Source organism: Nerophis lumbriciformis, linkage group LG08 (assembly GCF_033978685.3).
Source record: "Nerophis lumbriciformis linkage group LG08, RoL_Nlum_v2.1, whole genome shotgun sequence".
Classification (NCBI taxonomy): Eukaryota; Metazoa; Chordata; class Actinopteri; order Syngnathiformes; family Syngnathidae; genus Nerophis; species Nerophis lumbriciformis.
The window spans coordinates 52,957,501-52,975,650 of NC_084555.2; the positions used below are offsets into that span (position 1 = coordinate 52,957,501).

Here is an 18,150-nt window from a genome sequence, read left to right on the forward strand (position 1 = left end):
GATGAAACCCTTGAAATACAAAAGGGTTCTTAGTGGAACTCCCTGCGTGGGTTCTAGATGAAAGTCTTGAAATACAAAAGGGTTCTTAGTGGAACTCCCTGTGTGGGTTCTAGATGAAACCCTTGAAATACAAAAGGGTTCTTAGTGGAACTCCCTGCGTGGGTTCTAGATGAAAGTCTTGAAATACAAAAGGGTTCTTAGTGGAACTCCCTGTGTGGGTTCTAGATGAAACCCTTGAAATACGAAAGGGTTCTTAGTGGAACTCCCTGCGTGGGTTCTAGATGAAAGTATTGAAATACAAAAGGGTTCTTAGTGGAACTCCCTGTGTGGGTTCTAGATGAAACCCTTGAAACACGAAAGGGTTCTTAGTGGAACTCCCTGCGTGGGTTCTAGATGAAAGTCTTGAAATACAAAAGGGTTCTTAGTGGAACTCCCTGTGTGGGTTCTAGATGAAACCCTTGAAATACGAAAGGGTTCTTAGTGGAACTCCCTGCGTGGGTTCTAGATGAAAGTCTTGAAATACAAAAGGGTTCTTAGTGGAACTCCCTGTGTGGGTTCTAGATGAAAGTCTTGAAATACAAAAGGGTTCTTAGTGGAACTCCCTGTGTGGGTTCTAGATGTAACCCTTGAAATACAAAAGGGTTCTTAGTGGAACTCCCTGCGTGGGTTCTAGATGAAAGTCTTGAAATACAAAAGGGTTCTTAGTGGAACTCCCTGTGTGGGTTCTAGATGAAACCCTTGAAATACAAAAGGGTTCTTAGTGGAACTCCCTGCGTGGGTTCTAGATGAAAGTCTTGAAATACAAAAGGGTTCTTAGTGGAACTCCCTGTGTGGGTTCTAGATGAAACCCTTGAAATACGAAAGGGTTCTTAGTGGAACTCCCTGCGTGGGTTCTAGATGAAAGTCTTGAAATACAAAAGGGTTCTTAGTGGAACTCCCTGCGTGGGTTCTAGATGAAAGTCTCGAAATACAAAAGGGTTCTTAGTGGAACTCCCTGTGTGGGTTCTAGATGAAACCCTTGAAATACGAAAGGGTTCTTAGTGGAACTCCCTGCGTGGGTTCTAGATGTAACCCTTGAAATACGAAAGGGTTCTTAGTGGAACTCCCTGCGTGGGTTCTAGATGAAAGTCTTGAAATACAAAAGGGTTCTTAGTGGAACTCCCTGTGTGGGTTCTAGACGAAACCCTTGAAATACAAAAGGGTTCTTAGTGGAACTCCCTGCGTGGGTTCTAGATGAAAGTCTTGAAATACAAAAGGGTTCTTAGTGGAACTTCCTGTGTGGGTTCTAGATGAAACCCTTGAAATACGAAAGGGTTCTTAGTGGAACTTCCCTGCGTGGGTTCTAGATGTAACCCTTGAAATACGAAAGGGTTCTTAGTGGAACTCCCTGCGTGGGTTCTAGATGAAAGTCTTGAAATACAAAAGGGTTCTTAGTGGAACTCCCTGTGTGGGTTCTAGATGAAACCCTTGAAATACAAAAAGGTTCTTAGTGGAACTCCCTGCGTGGGTTCTAGATGAAAGTCTTGAAATACAAAAGGGTTCTTAGTGGAACTCCCTGTGTGGGTTCTAGATGAAACCCTTGAAATACGAAAGGGTTCTTAGTGGAACTCCCTGCGTGGGTTCTAGATGAAACCCTTGAAATACGAAAGGGTTGTTAGTGGAACTCCCTGCGTGGGTTCTAGATGTAACCCTTGAAATACGAAAGGGTTCTTAGTGGAACTCCCTGCGTGGGTTCTAGATGAAAGTCTTGAAATACAAAAGGGTTCTTAGTGGAACTCCCTGTGTGGGTTCTAGATGTAACCCTTGAAATACAAAAGGGTTCTTAGTGGAACTCCCTGCGTGGGTTCTAGATGAAAGTCTTGAAATACAAAAGGGTTCTTAGTGGAACTCCCTGTGTGGGTTCTAGATGTAACCCTTGAAATACGAAAGGGTTCTTAGTGGAACTCCCTGCGTGGGTTCTAGATGAAAGTCTTGAAATACAAAAGGGTTCTTAGTGGAACTCCCTGTGTGGGTTCTAGATGAAACCCTTGAAATACAAAAGGGTTCTTAGTGGAACTCCCTGCGTGGGTTCAAGATGAAAGTCTTGAAATACAAAAGGGTTCTTAGTGGAACTCCCTGTGTGGGTTCTAGATGAAACCCTTGAAATACGAAAGGGTTCTTAGTGGAACTCCCTGCGTGGGTTCTAGATGAAAGTCTTGAAATACAAAAGGGTTCTTAGTGGAACTCCCTGTGTGGGTTCTAGATGAAACCCTTGAAATACGAAAGGGTTCTTAGTGGAACTCCCTGCGTGGGTTCTAGATGAAAGTCTTGAAATACAAAAGGGTTCCTAGTGGAACTCCCTGTGTGGGTTCTAGATGAAACCCTTGAAATACGAAAGGGTTCTTAGTGGAACTCCCTGCGTGGGTTCTAGATGAAAGTCTTGAAATACGAAAGGGTTCTTAGTGGAACTCCCTGTGTGGGTTCTAGATGAAACCCTTGAAATACAAAAGGGTTCTTAGTGGAACTCCCTGCGTGGGTTCTAGATGAAAGTCTTGAAATACAAAAGGGTTCTTAGTGGAACTCCCTGTGTGGGTTCTAGATGAAACCCTTGAAATACGAAAGGGTTCTTAGTGGAACTCCCTGCGTGGGTTCTAGATGAAAGTCTTGAAATACAAAAGGGTTCTTAGTGGAACTCCCTGTGTGGGTTCTAGATGAAACCCTTGAAATACAAAAGGGTTCTTAGTGGAACTCCCTGCGTGGGTTCTAGATGAAAGTCTTGAAATACAAAAGGGTTCTTAGTGGAACTCCCTGTGTGGGTTCTAGATGAAACCCTTGAAATACGAAAGGGTTCTTAGTGGAACTCCCTGTGTGGGTTGTAGATGAAACCCTTGAAATACAAAAGGGTTCTTAGTGGAACTCCCTGCATAGGTTCTAGATGAAACCCTTGACAAACGAAAGGGTTCTTAGTGGAACTCCCTGTGTGGGTTCTAGATGAAACCCTTGAAATACGAAAGGGTTCTTAGTGGAACTCCCTGCGTGGGTTCTAGATGAAAGTCTTGAAATACAAAAGGGTTCTTAGTGGAACTCCCTGTGTGGGTTCTAGATGAAACCCTTGAAATACGAAAGGGTTCTTAGTGGAACTCCCTGCGTGGGTTCTAGATGAAAGTCTTGAAATACAAAAGGGTTCTTAGTGGAACTCCCTGTGTGGGTTCTAGATGAAACCCTTGAAATACGAAAGGGTTCTTAGTGGAACTCCCTGTGTGGGTTCTAGATGAAACCCTTGAAATACGAAAGGGTTCTTAGTGGAACTCCCTGCGTGGGTTCTAGATGAAAGTCTTGAAATACAAAAGGGTTCTTAGTGGAACTCCCTGTGTGGGTTCTAGATGAAACCCTTGAAATACGAAAGGGTTCTTAGTGGAACTCCCTGTGTGGCTTCTAGATGAAACCCTTGAAATACAAAAGGGTTCTTAGTGGAACTCCCTGCGTGGGTTCTAGATGAAAGTCTTGAAATACAAAAAGGTTCTTAGTGGAACTCCCTGTGTGGGTTCTAGATGAAACCCTTGAAATACGAAAGGGTTCTTAGTGGAACTCCCTGCGTGGGTTCTAGATGAAAGTCTTGAAATACAAAAGGGTTCTTAGTGGAACTCCCTGTGTGGGTTCTAGATGAAACCCTTGAAATACGAAAGGGTTCTTAGTGGAACTCCCTGCGTGGGTTCTAGATGAAAGTCTTGAAATACAAAAGGGTTCTTAGTGGAACTCCCTGCATGGGTTCTAGATGAAAGTCTTGAAATACAAAAGGGTTCTTAGTGGAACTCCCTGTGTGGGTTCTGGATGTAACCCTTGAAATACGAAAGGGTTCTTAGTGGAACTCCCTGCGTGGGTTCTAGACGAAAGTCTTGAAATACGAAAGGGTTCTTAGTGGAACTCCCTGTGTGGGTTCTAGATGAAACCCTTGAAATACGAAAGGGTTCTTAGTGGAACTCCCTGCGTGGGTTCTAGATGAAAGTCTTGAAATACAAAAGGGCTCTTAGTGGAACTCCCTGTGTGGGTTCTAGATGAAACCCTTGAAATACGAAAGGGTTCTTAGTGGAACTCCCTGCGTGGGTTCTAGATGAAAGTCTTGAAATACAAAAGGGTTCTTAGTGGAACTCCCTGTGTGGGTTCTAGATGAAACCCTTGAAATACGAAAGGGTTCTTAGTGGAACTCCCTGCGTGGGTTCTAGATGAAAGTCTTGAAATACAAAAGGGTTCTTAATGGAACTCCCTGTGTGGGTTCTAGATGAAACCCTTGAAATACAAAAGGGTTCTTAGTGGAACTCCCTGTGTGGGTTCTAGATGAAACCCTTGAAACATGAAAGGGTTCTTAGTGGAACTACCTGCATAGGTTCTAGATGAAACCCTTGACAAACGAAAGGGTTCTTAGTGGAACTCCCTGTGTGGGTTCTAGATGAAACCCTTGAAACATGAAAGGGTTCTTAGTGGAACTCCCTGCGTGGGTTCTAGATGAAAGTCTTGAAATACAAAAAGGTTCTTAGTGGAACTCCCTGTGTGGGTTCTAGATGAAACCCTTGAAATTTGAAAGGGTTCTTAGTGGAACTCCCTGTGTGGGTTCTAGATGAAACCCTTGAAATACGAAAGGGTTCTTAGTGGAACTCCCTGCGTGGGTTCTAGATGAAAGTCTTGAAATACAAAAGGGTTCTTAGTGGAACTCCTTGTGTGGGTTCTAGATGAAACCCTTGAAATACAAAAGGGTTCTTAGTGGAACTCCCTGTGTGGGTTCTAGATGAAACCCTTGAAATACGAAAGGGTTCTTAGTGGAACTCCCTGCGTGGGTTCTAGATGAAAGTCTTGAAATAGAAAAGGGTTCTTAGAGGAACTCCCTGTGTGGGTTCTAGATGAAACCCTTGAAATACAAAAGGGTTCTTAGTGGAACTCCCTGCGTGGGTTCTAGATGAAAGTCTTGAAATACAAAAGGGTTCTTAGTGGAACTCCCTGTGTGGGTTCTAGATGAAACCCTTGAAATACGAAAGGGTTCTTAGTGGAACTCCCTGCGTGGGTTCTAGATGAAAGTCTTGAAATACAAAAGGGTTCTTAGTGGAACTCCCTGTGTGGGTTCTAGATGAAAGTCTTGAAATACAAAAGGGTTCTTAGTGGAACTCCCTACGTGGGTTCTAGATGAAAGTCTTGAAATACAAAAGGGTTCTTAGTGGAACTCTCTGTGTGGGTTCTAGATGAAACCCTTGAAATACGAAAGGGTTCTTAGTGGAACTCCCTGCGTGGGTTCTAGATGAAAGTCTTGAAATACAAAAGGGTTCTTAGTGGAACTCCCTGTGTGGGTTCTAGATGAAACCCTTGAAATACGAAAGGGTTCTTAGTGGAACTCCCTGCGTGGGTTCTTTGTAGAACCTCTCATGGGGGGTTCTGAGTGGAACCTTACACACACAGTTCTAGGTAGAACCCTCCAAAAGGGTTCCAGGTGGAACCTTTATAAAAAGGTTCTACCTGGAGCCAAAAAGGGTTCTCCTATGAGGACGAGCCGAAGAACCATATATGGTTCTGCTTAGCACTTTTATTTCTAAGAGTGTAGCACACAGGCTAGTCATTTGTAATAAGTGTCCTTAAATGAACAATATTGATTTATCAATTTCAATGAATTTGTATTGTTTTGTATGAAAAGTAACAAACGACACACTTAACTAAATGGTGGTCCCAGGGTAATAAAAATACTAAATGTTTCTGCTTCAAGGAACCTTTTGCAACAATCACACATGAAAAGATGATGTTTTTACCTGCTGCACATATCTGTCGGTGGTCTTCCACATGTAGTAATACTCAATGATACTGGTCAAGGACTTCCACGGCAACTGGGGGGGGGGAGGAAGAGAGGAAGTAAATAATAACCATTTACAAAATCTTCCAACAAAGAATTTAAAATGACTTAGTTTGGTGTGAAAAAGTCAAATATGCATCTACTCAACAGTCTTAGGAGTGAGGTGTGTGTGGCACTGACCACAAGCAGCCACCAGGTGGAACAGTGGTGCACATAACGTCTGAACTATGGTTTTTTTTGTTATGGTCACCAACAGATCAAAAAATGAGGCATGAGAAGCTGACCTAAAATTATTGGATTAAAAAATAAAAAAATAATCGGAGGATTCAGTTTTTTTTATAGTTTTACTGCTGTGAGTACACTACTACCACAGTGTAATACTAATTTCACGAGTATATCTCATTGATATCTTTCGGCAATTGGCGCCAATTTAACCACAAAACACTCCTTAAGTTGATACTTAATAGTTGTGCAATTGTTCGTGGCGTTTCAGCATTTTTCTGACACAGACCAGAGGTGGGTAGAGTAGCCAGAAATTGTACTCAAGTAAGAGTACTGTTACTTTAGAGATTTATTACTCAAGTAAAAGTAAGGAGTAGTCACCCAAATATTTACTTAAGTAAAAGTAAAAAGTATGTTGTGAAAAAACTACTCAAGTACTGAGTAACTGATGAGTAACATACACACACATATCATATATATATATATATATATATATATATATATATATATATATATATATATATATATATATATATATAACATACACACACATATATATATATATATATATATATATATATATATACACACATATATATATACAGTATATAATTTATATTTATTTATTTTGTCGTTTTTGTTTACATGTTAAAGGTGTTTTAATGAATATACATGCATGTTTAACACATATAGATTCCTTTCTTTCATGAAGACAAGAATATAAGTTGGTGTATTACCTGATTCTGATGACTTGCATTGATTGGAATCAGACAGTAGTGCTGATAGCGTCCACGTTTTCAAATGGAGGAGAGAAAAAGTTCCTCCTTTCTGTCTAATACCACATGAAAGTGGTTGGTTTTTGGCATCTTATTTGTCCAGCTTCCATATTCGTTTTTATACACTTTACAAGAAATACATTGGCGGCAAACTCCGTAGCTGGCTAGCTTGTTTGCGCTGGCTTTCGGAGACTCTTGTTTTGAAAGCGCAGGCGCGATGGAGCGGCACTTTTATTGTGAAGACAGGAACTGTGCAGTCAGTCTTTAGGCTTTTGACGCGATGTACGGTTGAAATAAAAAATGGTCTTTTTTCCTTCACACTTTTGATTGATTGATTGGAACTTTTATTAGTAGATTGCACAGTACAGTACATATTCCGTACAATTGACCACTAAATGGTAACACCCCAATAAGTTTTTCAACTTGTTTAAGTCAGGTCATGTGACCGCCTGGCTCTGTTTGATTGGTCCAACGTCACCAGTGACTGCATCTGATTGGTGGAACGGAGTGAACATCACCAGTGACTGTATTTGTTGAAACGCAGGCACTATGAAGGTCTGTCTGACAGACCAAAACAAACAAAGCGTGCATTAACAGATCGATAAAAATTAGTAGCGAGTAGCGAGCTGAATGTAGATAAAAATAGCGGAGTAAAAGTAGCGTTTCTTCTCTATAAATATACTCAAGTAAAAGTAAAAGTATGTTGCATTAAAACTACTCTTAGAAGTACAATTTATCCCAAAAGTTACTCAAGTAGATGTAACGGAGTAAATGTAGCGCGTTACTACCCACCTCTGACACAGACTAATCCCCGATTTTGACTTTCACATTAGCGTTCCATTCACTTTCACTGCAATGTTTACCAACGCTTCCCTCCTTGATGGCTCCACATCCGGGTCCTAATCCAAATTGTTTCCATCCACCGGCTTCAAGCGTGCATTAAATTGATCGTTCTGGAGCCAAAAATGGTTTAAACCTGCACTTAGCCACTTTATGCAAGTCATTCGGCTTTGCTGCGGGCTTTAGTTAAGTTTTCTCCGCTGCAGCTGCGATGCTAAGCTGTAACACGACACACGCTAGCCCGTGGTGCGCAATCAATTCTGACTGGGCAGCACACTTTAGTTCCGTTTTGTAGTTACATTACAGCGTCCTCAAAAATCGAAACACGTAAAAGGAAGGCTTACGTTTCTGCATGTTTTAAACAAAGTAACATTAATAGTAGAAATGTCCGATAATATCAGACTGCCAATATTATCGGCCGATAAATGCTTTAAAATGTAATATCGGAAATTAAAAATTATTTCCAAGGTAAAAAATTATTTTCAGGGTAAAAAACATTTTTTCAAGGTAAAAAAAAAATTTTAAGGTAAAAAAAATTTCCAAGGAAAAAAATGATTTTCAAGGTAAAAAATTATTTTCAAGGTAAACATTTTTTTTTTTTTTTAAACAAAAGTAACATTAATAGTAGAGATGTCCGATAATATCAGACTGCCAATATTATTGGCCGATAAATGCTTTAAAATGTAATATCGGAAATTAAAAATTGTTTCCAAGGTAAAAAATTATTTTCGGGGTAAAAAACATTTTTTCAAGGTAAAAAAAAATTTTAAGGTAAAAAATGACTTTAAGGGTAAAAAAAAAATTTCAAGGTAAAAAAAATTTCCAAGGTAAAAAATGATTTTCAAGATAAATAATGATTTTCAAGGTAAACATTTTTTTTTTTTAAACAAAAGTAACATTAATAGTAGAGATGTTTGATAATATCAGACTGCCAATATTATCGGCCGATAAATGCTTTAAAATGTAATATCGGAAATTAAAAATGATTTTCAAGGTAAAAAATGATTTTCAGGGTAAAAAACATTTTTTCAAAGTAAAAAAAATTTTCAAGGTAAAAAATGACTAAGCGTAAAAAAAAAAATTTCAAGGTAAAAAATGATTTTCAAGATAAATAATGATTTTCAAGATAAATAATGATTTTCAAGGTAAACATTTTTTTTTTTTTTTTAAACAAAAGTAACATTAATAGTAGAGATGTCCGATAATATCAGACTGCCAATATTATCGGCCGATAAATGCTTTAAAATGTAATATCGGAAATTAAAAATGATTTTCAAGGTAAAAAATGACTTTAAGGGTAAAAAAAAAATTTCAAGGTAAAAATTTTTTCCAAGGTAAAAAATGATTTTCAAGATAAATAATGATTTTCAAGGTAAACATTTTTTTTTTTTTAAACAAAAGTAACATTAATAGTAGAGATGTCCGATAATATCAGACTGCCAAAATTATCGGCCGATAAATGCTTTAAAATGTAATATCGGAAATTAAAAATGATTTTCAAGGTAAAAAATCATTTTCATTTTCAGGGTAAAAAACATTTTTTCAAGGTAAAAAAAAATTTCAAGGTAAAAAATGACTTTAGGTAAAAACAAAATTTCAAGGTAAAAAAAATTTCCAAGGTAAAAAATGATTTTCAAGATAAATAATGATTTTCAAGGTAAACATTTTTTTTTATTTTTTTTTAAACAAAAGTAACATTAATAGTAGAGATGTCCGATAATATCAGACTGCCAATATTATCGGCCGATAAATGCTTTAAAATGTAATATCGGAAATTAAAAATTATTTCCAAGGTAAAAAATTATTTTCAGGGTAAAAAACATTTTTTCAAGGTAAAAGAAATTTAAGGTAAAAAATGACTAAGGGTAAAAAAAAAAATTTTCAAGGTAAAAATTTTTTCCAAGGTAAAAAAATGATTTTCAAGGTAAAAAATGATTTTCAAGGTAACATTTTTTTTTTTTTTAAACAAAAGTAACATTAATAGTAGAGATGTCCGATAATATCAGACTGCCAATATTATCGGCCAATAAATGCTTTAAAATGTAATATCGGAAATTAAAAATGATTTTCAAGGTAAAAAATGACTTTAAGGGTAAAAAAAAAAATTCAAGGTAAAAAATTTTTCCAAGGTAAAAAATGATTTTCAAGATAAATAATGATTTTCAAGGTAAACATTTTTTTTTTTTTAAACAAAAGTAACATTAATAGTAGAGATGTCCGATAATATCAGACTGCCAAAATTATCGGCCGATAAATGCTTTAAAATGTAATATCGGAAATTAAAAATGATTTTCAAGGTAAAAAATCATTTTCATTTTCAGGGTAAAAAACATTTTTTCAAGGTAAAAAAAATTTTCAAGGTAAAAAATGACTTTAAGGGTAAAAACAAAATTTCAAGGTAAAAAAAATTTCCAAGGTAAAAAATGATTTTCAAGATAAATAATGATTTTCAAGGTAAACATTTTTTTTTTTTTTTTTTTAAACAAAAGTAACATTAATAGTAGAGATGTCTGATAATATCAGACTGCCAATATTATCGGCCGATAAATGCTTTAAAATGTAATATCGGAAATTAAAAATGATTTTCAAGGTAAAAAATGATTTTCAGGGTAAAAAACATTTTTTCAAGGTAAAAAAAATTTTCAAGGTAAAAAATGATTTTCAAGGTAAAAAATGACTTTAAGGGTAAAAAAAAAATTTCAAGGTAAAAAAATTTTCCAAGGTAAAAAATGATTTTCAAGATAAATAATGATTTTCAAGGTAAACATTTTTTTTTTTTTTTTTTTAAACAAAAGTAACATTAATAGTAGAGATGTCCGATAATATCAGACTGCCAATATTATCGGCCGATAAATGCTTTAAAATGTAATATCGGAAATTAAAAATTATTTCCAAGGTAAAAAATTATTTTCAGGGTAAAAAACATTTTTTCAAGGTAAAAGAAATTTAAGGTAAAAAATGACTAAGGGTAAAAAAAAAAATTTTCAAGGTAAAATTTTTTTCCAAGGTAAAAAAATGATTTTCAAGGTAAAAAATGATTTTCAAGGTAACATTTTTTTTTTTTTTTAAACAAAAGTAACATTAATAGTAGAGATGTCCGATAATATCAGACTGCCAATATTATCGGCCGATAAATGCTTTAAAATGTAATATCGGAAATTAAAAATGATTTTCAAGGTAAAAAATGATTTTCAGGGTAAAAAACATTTTTTCAAAGTAAAAAAAATTTTCAAGGTAAAAAATGACTAAGCGTAAAAAAAAAAATTTCAAGGTAAAAAATGATTTTCAAGATAAATAATGATTTTCAAGATAAATAATGATTTTCAAGGTAAACATTTTTTTTTTTTTTTTAAACAAAAGTAACATTAATAGTAGAGATGTCCGATAATATCAGACTGCCAATATTATCGGCCGATAAATGCTTTAAAATGTAATATCGGAAATTAAAAATGATTTTCAAGGTAAAAAATGACTTTAAGGGTAAAAAAAAAATTTCAAGGTAAAAAATTTTTCCAAGGTAAAAAATGATTTTCAAGATAAATAATGATTTTCAAGGTAAACATTTTTTTTTTTTTAAACAAAAGTAACATTAATAGTAGAGATGTCCGATAATATCAGACTGCCAAAATTATCGGCCGATAAATGCTTTAAAATGTAATATCGGAAATTAAAAATGATTTTCAAGGTAAAAAATCATTTTCATTTTCAGGGTAAAAAACATTTTTTCAAGGTAAAAAAAAATTTCAAGGTAAAAAATGACTTTAGGTAAAAACAAAATTTCAAGGTAAAAAAAATTTCCAAGGTAAAAAATGATTTTCAAGATAAATAATGATTTTCAAGGTAAACATTTTTTTTTATTTTTTTTTAAACAAAAGTAACATTAATAGTAGAGATGTCCGATAATATCAGACTGCCAATATTATCGGCCGATAAATGCTTTAAAATGTAATATCGGAAATTAAAAATTATTTCCAAGGTAAAAAATTATTTTCAGGGTAAAAAACATTTTTTCAAGGTAAAAGAAATTTAAGGTAAAAAATGACTAAGGGTAAAAAAAAAAATTTTCAAGGTAAAAATTTTTTCCAAGGTAAAAAAATGATTTTCAAGGTAAAAAATGATTTTCAAGGTAACATTTTTTTTTTTTTTAAACAAAAGTAACATTAATAGTAGAGATGTCCGATAATATCAGACTGCCAATATTATCGGCCAATAAATGCTTTAAAATGTAATATCGGAAATTAAAAATGATTTTCAAGGTAAAAAATGACTTTAAGGGTAAAAAAAAAAATTCAAGGTAAAAAATTTTTCCAAGGTAAAAAATGATTTTCAAGATAAATAATGATTTTCAAGGTAAACATTTTTTTTTTTTTAAACAAAAGTAACATTAATAGTAGAGATGTCCGATAATATCAGACTGCCAAAATTATCGGCCGATAAATGCTTTAAAATGTAATATCGGAAATTAAAAATGATTTTCAAGGTAAAAAATCATTTTCATTTTCAGGGTAAAAAACATTTTTTCAAGGTAAAAAAAATTTTCAAGGTAAAAAATGACTTTAAGGGTAAAAACAAAATTTCAAGGTAAAAAAAATTTCCAAGGTAAAAAATGATTTTCAAGATAAATAATGATTTTCAAGGTAAACATTTTTTTTTTTTTTTTTTTAAACAAAAGTAACATTAATAGTAGAGATGTCTGATAATATCAGACTGCCAATATTATCGGCCGATAAATGCTTTAAAATGTAATATCGGAAATTAAAAATGATTTTCAAGGTAAAAAATGATTTTCAGGGTAAAAAACATTTTTTCAAGGTAAAAAAAATTTTCAAGGTAAAAAATGATTTTCAAGGTAAAAAATGACTTTAAGGGTAAAAAAAAAATTTCAAGGTAAAAAAATTTTCCAAGGTAAAAAATGATTTTCAAGATAAATAATGATTTTCAAGGTAAACATTTTTTTTTTTTTTTTTTTAAACAAAAGTAACATTAATAGTAGAGATGTCCGATAATATCAGACTGCCAATATTATCGGCCGATAAATGCTTTAAAATGTAATATCGGAAATTAAAAATTATTTCCAAGGTAAAAAATTATTTTCAGGGTAAAAAACATTTTTTCAAGGTAAAAGAAATTTAAGGTAAAAAATGACTAAGGGTAAAAAAAAAAATTTTCAAGGTAAAATTTTTTTCCAAGGTAAAAAAATGATTTTCAAGGTAAAAAATGATTTTCAAGGTAACATTTTTTTTTTTTTTTAAACAAAAGTAACATTAATAGTAGAGATGTCCGATAATATCAGACTGCCAATATTATCGGCCGATAAATGCTTTAAAATGTAATATCGGAAATTAAAAATGATTTTCAAGGTAAAAAATTATTTTCAGGGTAAAAAACATTTTTTCAAGGTAAAAAAAAATTTTAAGGTAAAAAATGACTTTAAGGGTAAAAAAATTTTTTTCAAGGTAAAAAATCTTTCCAAGGAAAAAAATGATTTTCAAGGTAAAATTTTTTTTTTTTTTTAAACAAAAGTAACATTAATAGTAGAGATGTCCGATAATATCAGCCTGCCAATATTATCGGCCGATAAATGCTTTAAAATGTAATATCGGAAATGAAAAATTATTTCCAAGGTAAAAAATGATTTTCAGGGTAAAAAACATTTTTTCAAGGTAAAAAAAAATTTTAAGGTAAAAAATGACTTTAAGGGTAAAAAAAAAAATTTCAAGGTAAAAAATTTTTCCAAGGAAAAAAAAGATTTTCAGGTAAAAAAAGATTTTCAAGGTAAAATTTTTTTTTTTTTTAAACAAAAGTAACATTAATAGTAGAGATGTCCGATAATATCAGACTGCCGATATTATCGGCCGATAAATGCTTTAAAATGTAATATCGGAAATTATCGGTATGGGTTTCAAAAAGTAAAATGTATGATTTTTTAAAACGCCGCTGTGTACACGGACGTAGGGAGAAGTACAGAGCGCCAATAAACCTTAAAGGCACTGCCTTTGCATGCCGGCCCAATCACATAATATCTACGGCTTTTCACACACACAAGTGAATGCAAGACATACTTGGTCAACAGCCATACAGCAACACTGTTACAAATATGCGCCACACTGTGAACCCACACCAAACAAGAATGACAAACACATTTCGGGAGAACATGCGCACCGTAACACAACATAAACACAACAGAACAAATACCCAGAACCCTAACTCGTCCGGGACGCTACAATATACACCCCACCACAGGTGTCAAACTCAAGGCCCGCGGGCCAGATCTGGCCCTCCACCTCATTTTATATGGCTCGAATAAGCCTAGAAATAATATGTTTCAATAAAATACCTTACATTTTCTTTCTCTACTTTCTTATTTTCTTACTAAAGATATTAGGTTTTTTTTTTTTTTAGTTTTACAGGGAAAACAATCATGTCCAATATTGCAACAAATATTATATTATCTAACTTTGTTGGTCAAAATCCAAATAAATACTTAAATATCTGCTTGACTTATTATCCATCAAATTGTACACTATAAAAATTACCAATAGATTTTACTGTAAAATTTAGAGAGTTTTTTTTTTTTACAGCGTATTACGGTAAATTGGAAAAAAAAAACGACCAATGTTTGTTTTTTTACAGTAAAATTCTGTCGACTGAGCTGTCAGTTTTTCTTTATTTTTTTTACTGTAAAATCCACGGTTGATGGTTTTATGGTACCACATTTTATTTTGGTGTCTGAGTTGCCAAAATAAAATTAAACAGCAGTACTGTAATTCTATTTACAGAAATATGTTGTAAAAATAATAATAATGAAAAAGACAACACCATATATTTTACAGTACAATATTTTACTGGCAACTAAGCTGCCAGTTTTTTCTGTAAAAAAAAACAGTGGTAAAATCGGCAGATTTTTTTTTTACTCTTTACTTTAAAATTAAAAAATATATATTTAAATTCATAGGCAAATTCATTTATAATTGACTGTTATTTATTAGGGCCCGCATGGCCCATTGCATAAGGACTCCTAAAGGGAGTCCTTATGCAATGGGACATAAGGACCTATTGAATTTGTAAGGTTTTATTATTATTATACCGGCCGCCTCTTTGAGCACTAATTTGACCCACTTAACATGCTTCAAAACTCACCATATTTGACCCACACATCAGGACCTGCAAAAATTGTCTTTTAATGAAAAAACCGAACCCCAAAACTCAAAATTGCGCTCTAGCGCCCCCTAGGAAAAAAAAAAACTAGACTGCCTGTAACTCCCACTAGGAAGGTCGGAAAGACATGAAACAAAATTCTCTATGTAGGTCTGACTTAGACCTAGATTTCATAATTGTACATCCTTGGGCAGAAATCAACAGAAAGTTGGCAATTCCCCCTTCAAGACAAAAAAGTACTAAAAACAGTCACTTTTGCCTCTTTGAGCTGTAATTTGACCCCCTTAACATGCTTCAAAACTCACCGAACTGAACACACACATCAGGACTGGCAAAAATTGCGATTTAATAAAAAAAAAAACTAACCCCAAATCTCAAAATTGCGCTCTAGCGCAATTTTTGAATAAAACGCTGAAAAAACTGCTCCTCGGAAGAAAAAAATGACAAAACTGCCTGTAACTCCCACTGGGAAGGTCGGAGAGACATGAAACAAAAACCTCTATGTAGGTCTTACTTAGACCTACATTTCATAGATTGACAACCCCCCGCAAAAATCAACAGGAAGTTTGCTATTCCCCCTTCAAAACAATTTGTTTGTAAAAACCGGTCACCTTCCTTCAAAAACTATCTCCTCTGAGCACGTTTGTCGTTTCGGCTTCAAACTAACACAAGAGAGAGATTGAACCCTTGTGTATAAAAGTACAGAACAGCGTTTTTGTAACAGCTCCGGTTTTGATTTTATGACCCTTCAAAGAACCGCTGCGCTGATGCTGTTGCGCTGCTGTTTTTTTAAGATGGCTGCTTAAAAGCAGGAAGCACCAGCGTGCCCACACAATGCAGACAAGGTAGGTACACTAGACAAAAGTATTGGGACACTTATGACTACCACCGGACAAAAGTATTGGGACACTTATGACTACCACCGGACAAAAGTATTGGGACACTTATGACTACCACCGGACAAAAGTATTGGGACACTTATGACTACCACCGGACAAAAGTATTGGGACACTTAGGACTACCACTGGAAAAAAGTATTGGGACACCTACACTGGACAAATGTATTGGGGCACTTAGGACTACAACTTGACAAAAGTATTGGGACACGTACTACTAAAACTGGACAAAAGTATTGGGACACTTAGGACTAGCACCTGCCAAATACGCGGGCCCGACCAACGCTGCTTGCAGCTTTAATTTATTTTATTTTTTTAAATAAAAAAAACAATAAAATCAATTATTTACTGTTACAAGCGGCCCTCTAATGTCAGCCATGACTGCGGTGCGGCCCTCAATGAAAACAAGTTTGACACTCCTGGTCTGGTGGGACAGGCCAAAGTTAAGTCGGACAAAATGCAGTCCTTTATAAATTATTTAATGTTTCTCTCCGGCCCGGTACCATATGCGTCACGGACCGGTAGCGGTCCCCGGACCGGTGGTTGGGGACCACTGATGTAGACCACAAGGAAGTCTTTTACATTTAGAAAAAAATAATAACATAATGACCCCTTTAATGCATTGTATCATGTCACAAAGTTATAACAAATATAACAAACGGCGACTTCCCATGAGGAGTTTTATTGTACATCTATAAACAAGCTCATTGGTGTGTCTAGTGCACAGGTGTCAAACTCGAGGCCCGCGGGCTAGATCTGGCCCTCCACCTCATTTCATATGGCTCGAAAAAGCCTGGAAATAATATGTTTCAATAAAATACCTTATATTTTCTTTCTCTACTTTCTTATTTTCTTACTAAAGATATTAGGTTTTTTTTTTTTTTAGTTTTACAGGGAAAACAATTGTGTCCAATATTGCAACAAATATTATATTATCTAACTTTGTTGGTCAAAATCCAAATAAATACTTAAATATCTGCTTAACTTATTATCCATCAAATTGTACACTATAAAAATTACCAATAGATTTTACTGTAAAATTTAGAGAGGTTTTTTTTTTTTTTTACAGCGTATTACGGTAAGTTGGAAAAAAAACGACCAATGTTTGTTTTTTTACAGTAAAATTCTGTCGACTGAACTGTCAGTCTTTCTTTATTTTTTTTTTACTGTAAAATCCACGGTTGATGGTTTTATGGTACCACATTTTATTTTGGTGTCTGAGTTGCCAAAATAAAATTAAACAGCAGTACTGTAATTCTATTTACAGAAATATGTTGTAAAAATAATAATAATGAAAAAGACAACACCATATATTTTACAGTACAATATTTTACTGGCAACTAAGCTGCCAGTTTTTTCTGTAAAAAAAAACAGTGGTAAAATCGGCAGATTTTTTTTTTACTCTTTACTTTAAAATTAAAAAATATATATTTAAATTCATAGGCAAATTCATTTATAATTGACTGTTATTTATTAGGGCCCGCATGGCCCATTGCATAAGGACTCCCAAAGGGAGTCCTTATGCAATGGGACATAAGGACCTATTGAATTTGTAAGGTTTTATTATTATTATTCCGGCCGCCTCTTTGAGCACTAATTTGACCCACTTAACATGCTTCAAAACTCACCATATTTGACCCACACATCAGGACCTGCAAAAATTGTCTTTTAATGAAAAAACCGAACCCCAAAACTCAAAATTGCGCTCTAGCGCCCCCTAGGGAAAAAAAAAAATAGACTGCCTGTAACTCCCACTAAAAAGGTCGGAAAGACATGAAACAAAATTCTCTATGTAGGTCTGACTTAGACCTAGATTTCATAATTGTACATCCTTGGGCAGAAATCAACAGAAAGTTGGCAATTCCCCCTTCAAGACAAAAAAGTACTAAAAACAGTCACTTTTGCCTCTTTGAGCTGTAATTTGACCCCCTTAACATGCTTCAAAACTCACCGAACTGAACACACACATCAGGACTGGCAAAAATTGCGATTTAATAAAAAAAACCTAACCCCAAATCTCAAATTTGCGCTCTAGCGCAATTTTTGAATAAAACGCTGAAAAAACTGCTCCTCGGAAGAAAAAAATGACAAAACTGCCTGTAACTCCCACTGGGAAGGTCGGAGAGACATGAAGCAAAAATCTCTATGTAGGTCTCACTTAGACCTACATTTCATAGATTGACAACCCCCCGCAAAAATCAACAGGAAGTTTGCTATTCCCCCTTCAAAACAATTTTTTTGTAAAAACCGGTCACCTTCCTTCAAAAACTATCTCCTCTGAGCACGTTTGTCGTTTCGGCTTCAAACTAACACAAGAGAGAGATTGAACCCTTGTGTATAAAAGTACAGAACAGCGTTTTTGTAACAGCTCCGGTTTTGATTTTATGACCCTTCAAAGAACCGCTGCGCTGATGCTGCTGCGCTGCTGTTTTTTTAAGATGGCTGCTTA

The 18,150-nt window shown here is 34.5% G+C and overlaps 1 protein-coding gene across 2 annotated transcripts in view; it reads right to left on the reverse strand.

Annotated features, from left to right (window-relative positions):
* The window catches only part of mta1 (metastasis associated 1), a 191,144-nt gene that overhangs the window by 40,952 nt on the left and 132,042 nt on the right, over nt 1-18,150 (reverse strand). For both annotated transcript variants that reach the window (XM_061969186.2, XM_061969184.2), the window contains exon 10: nt 5,769-5,843. In XM_061969186.2, coding sequence (XP_061825170.2) covers nt 5,769-5,843 — 75 coding nt within the window. The remainder of the gene's footprint in view (nt 1-5,768; nt 5,844-18,150) is intronic.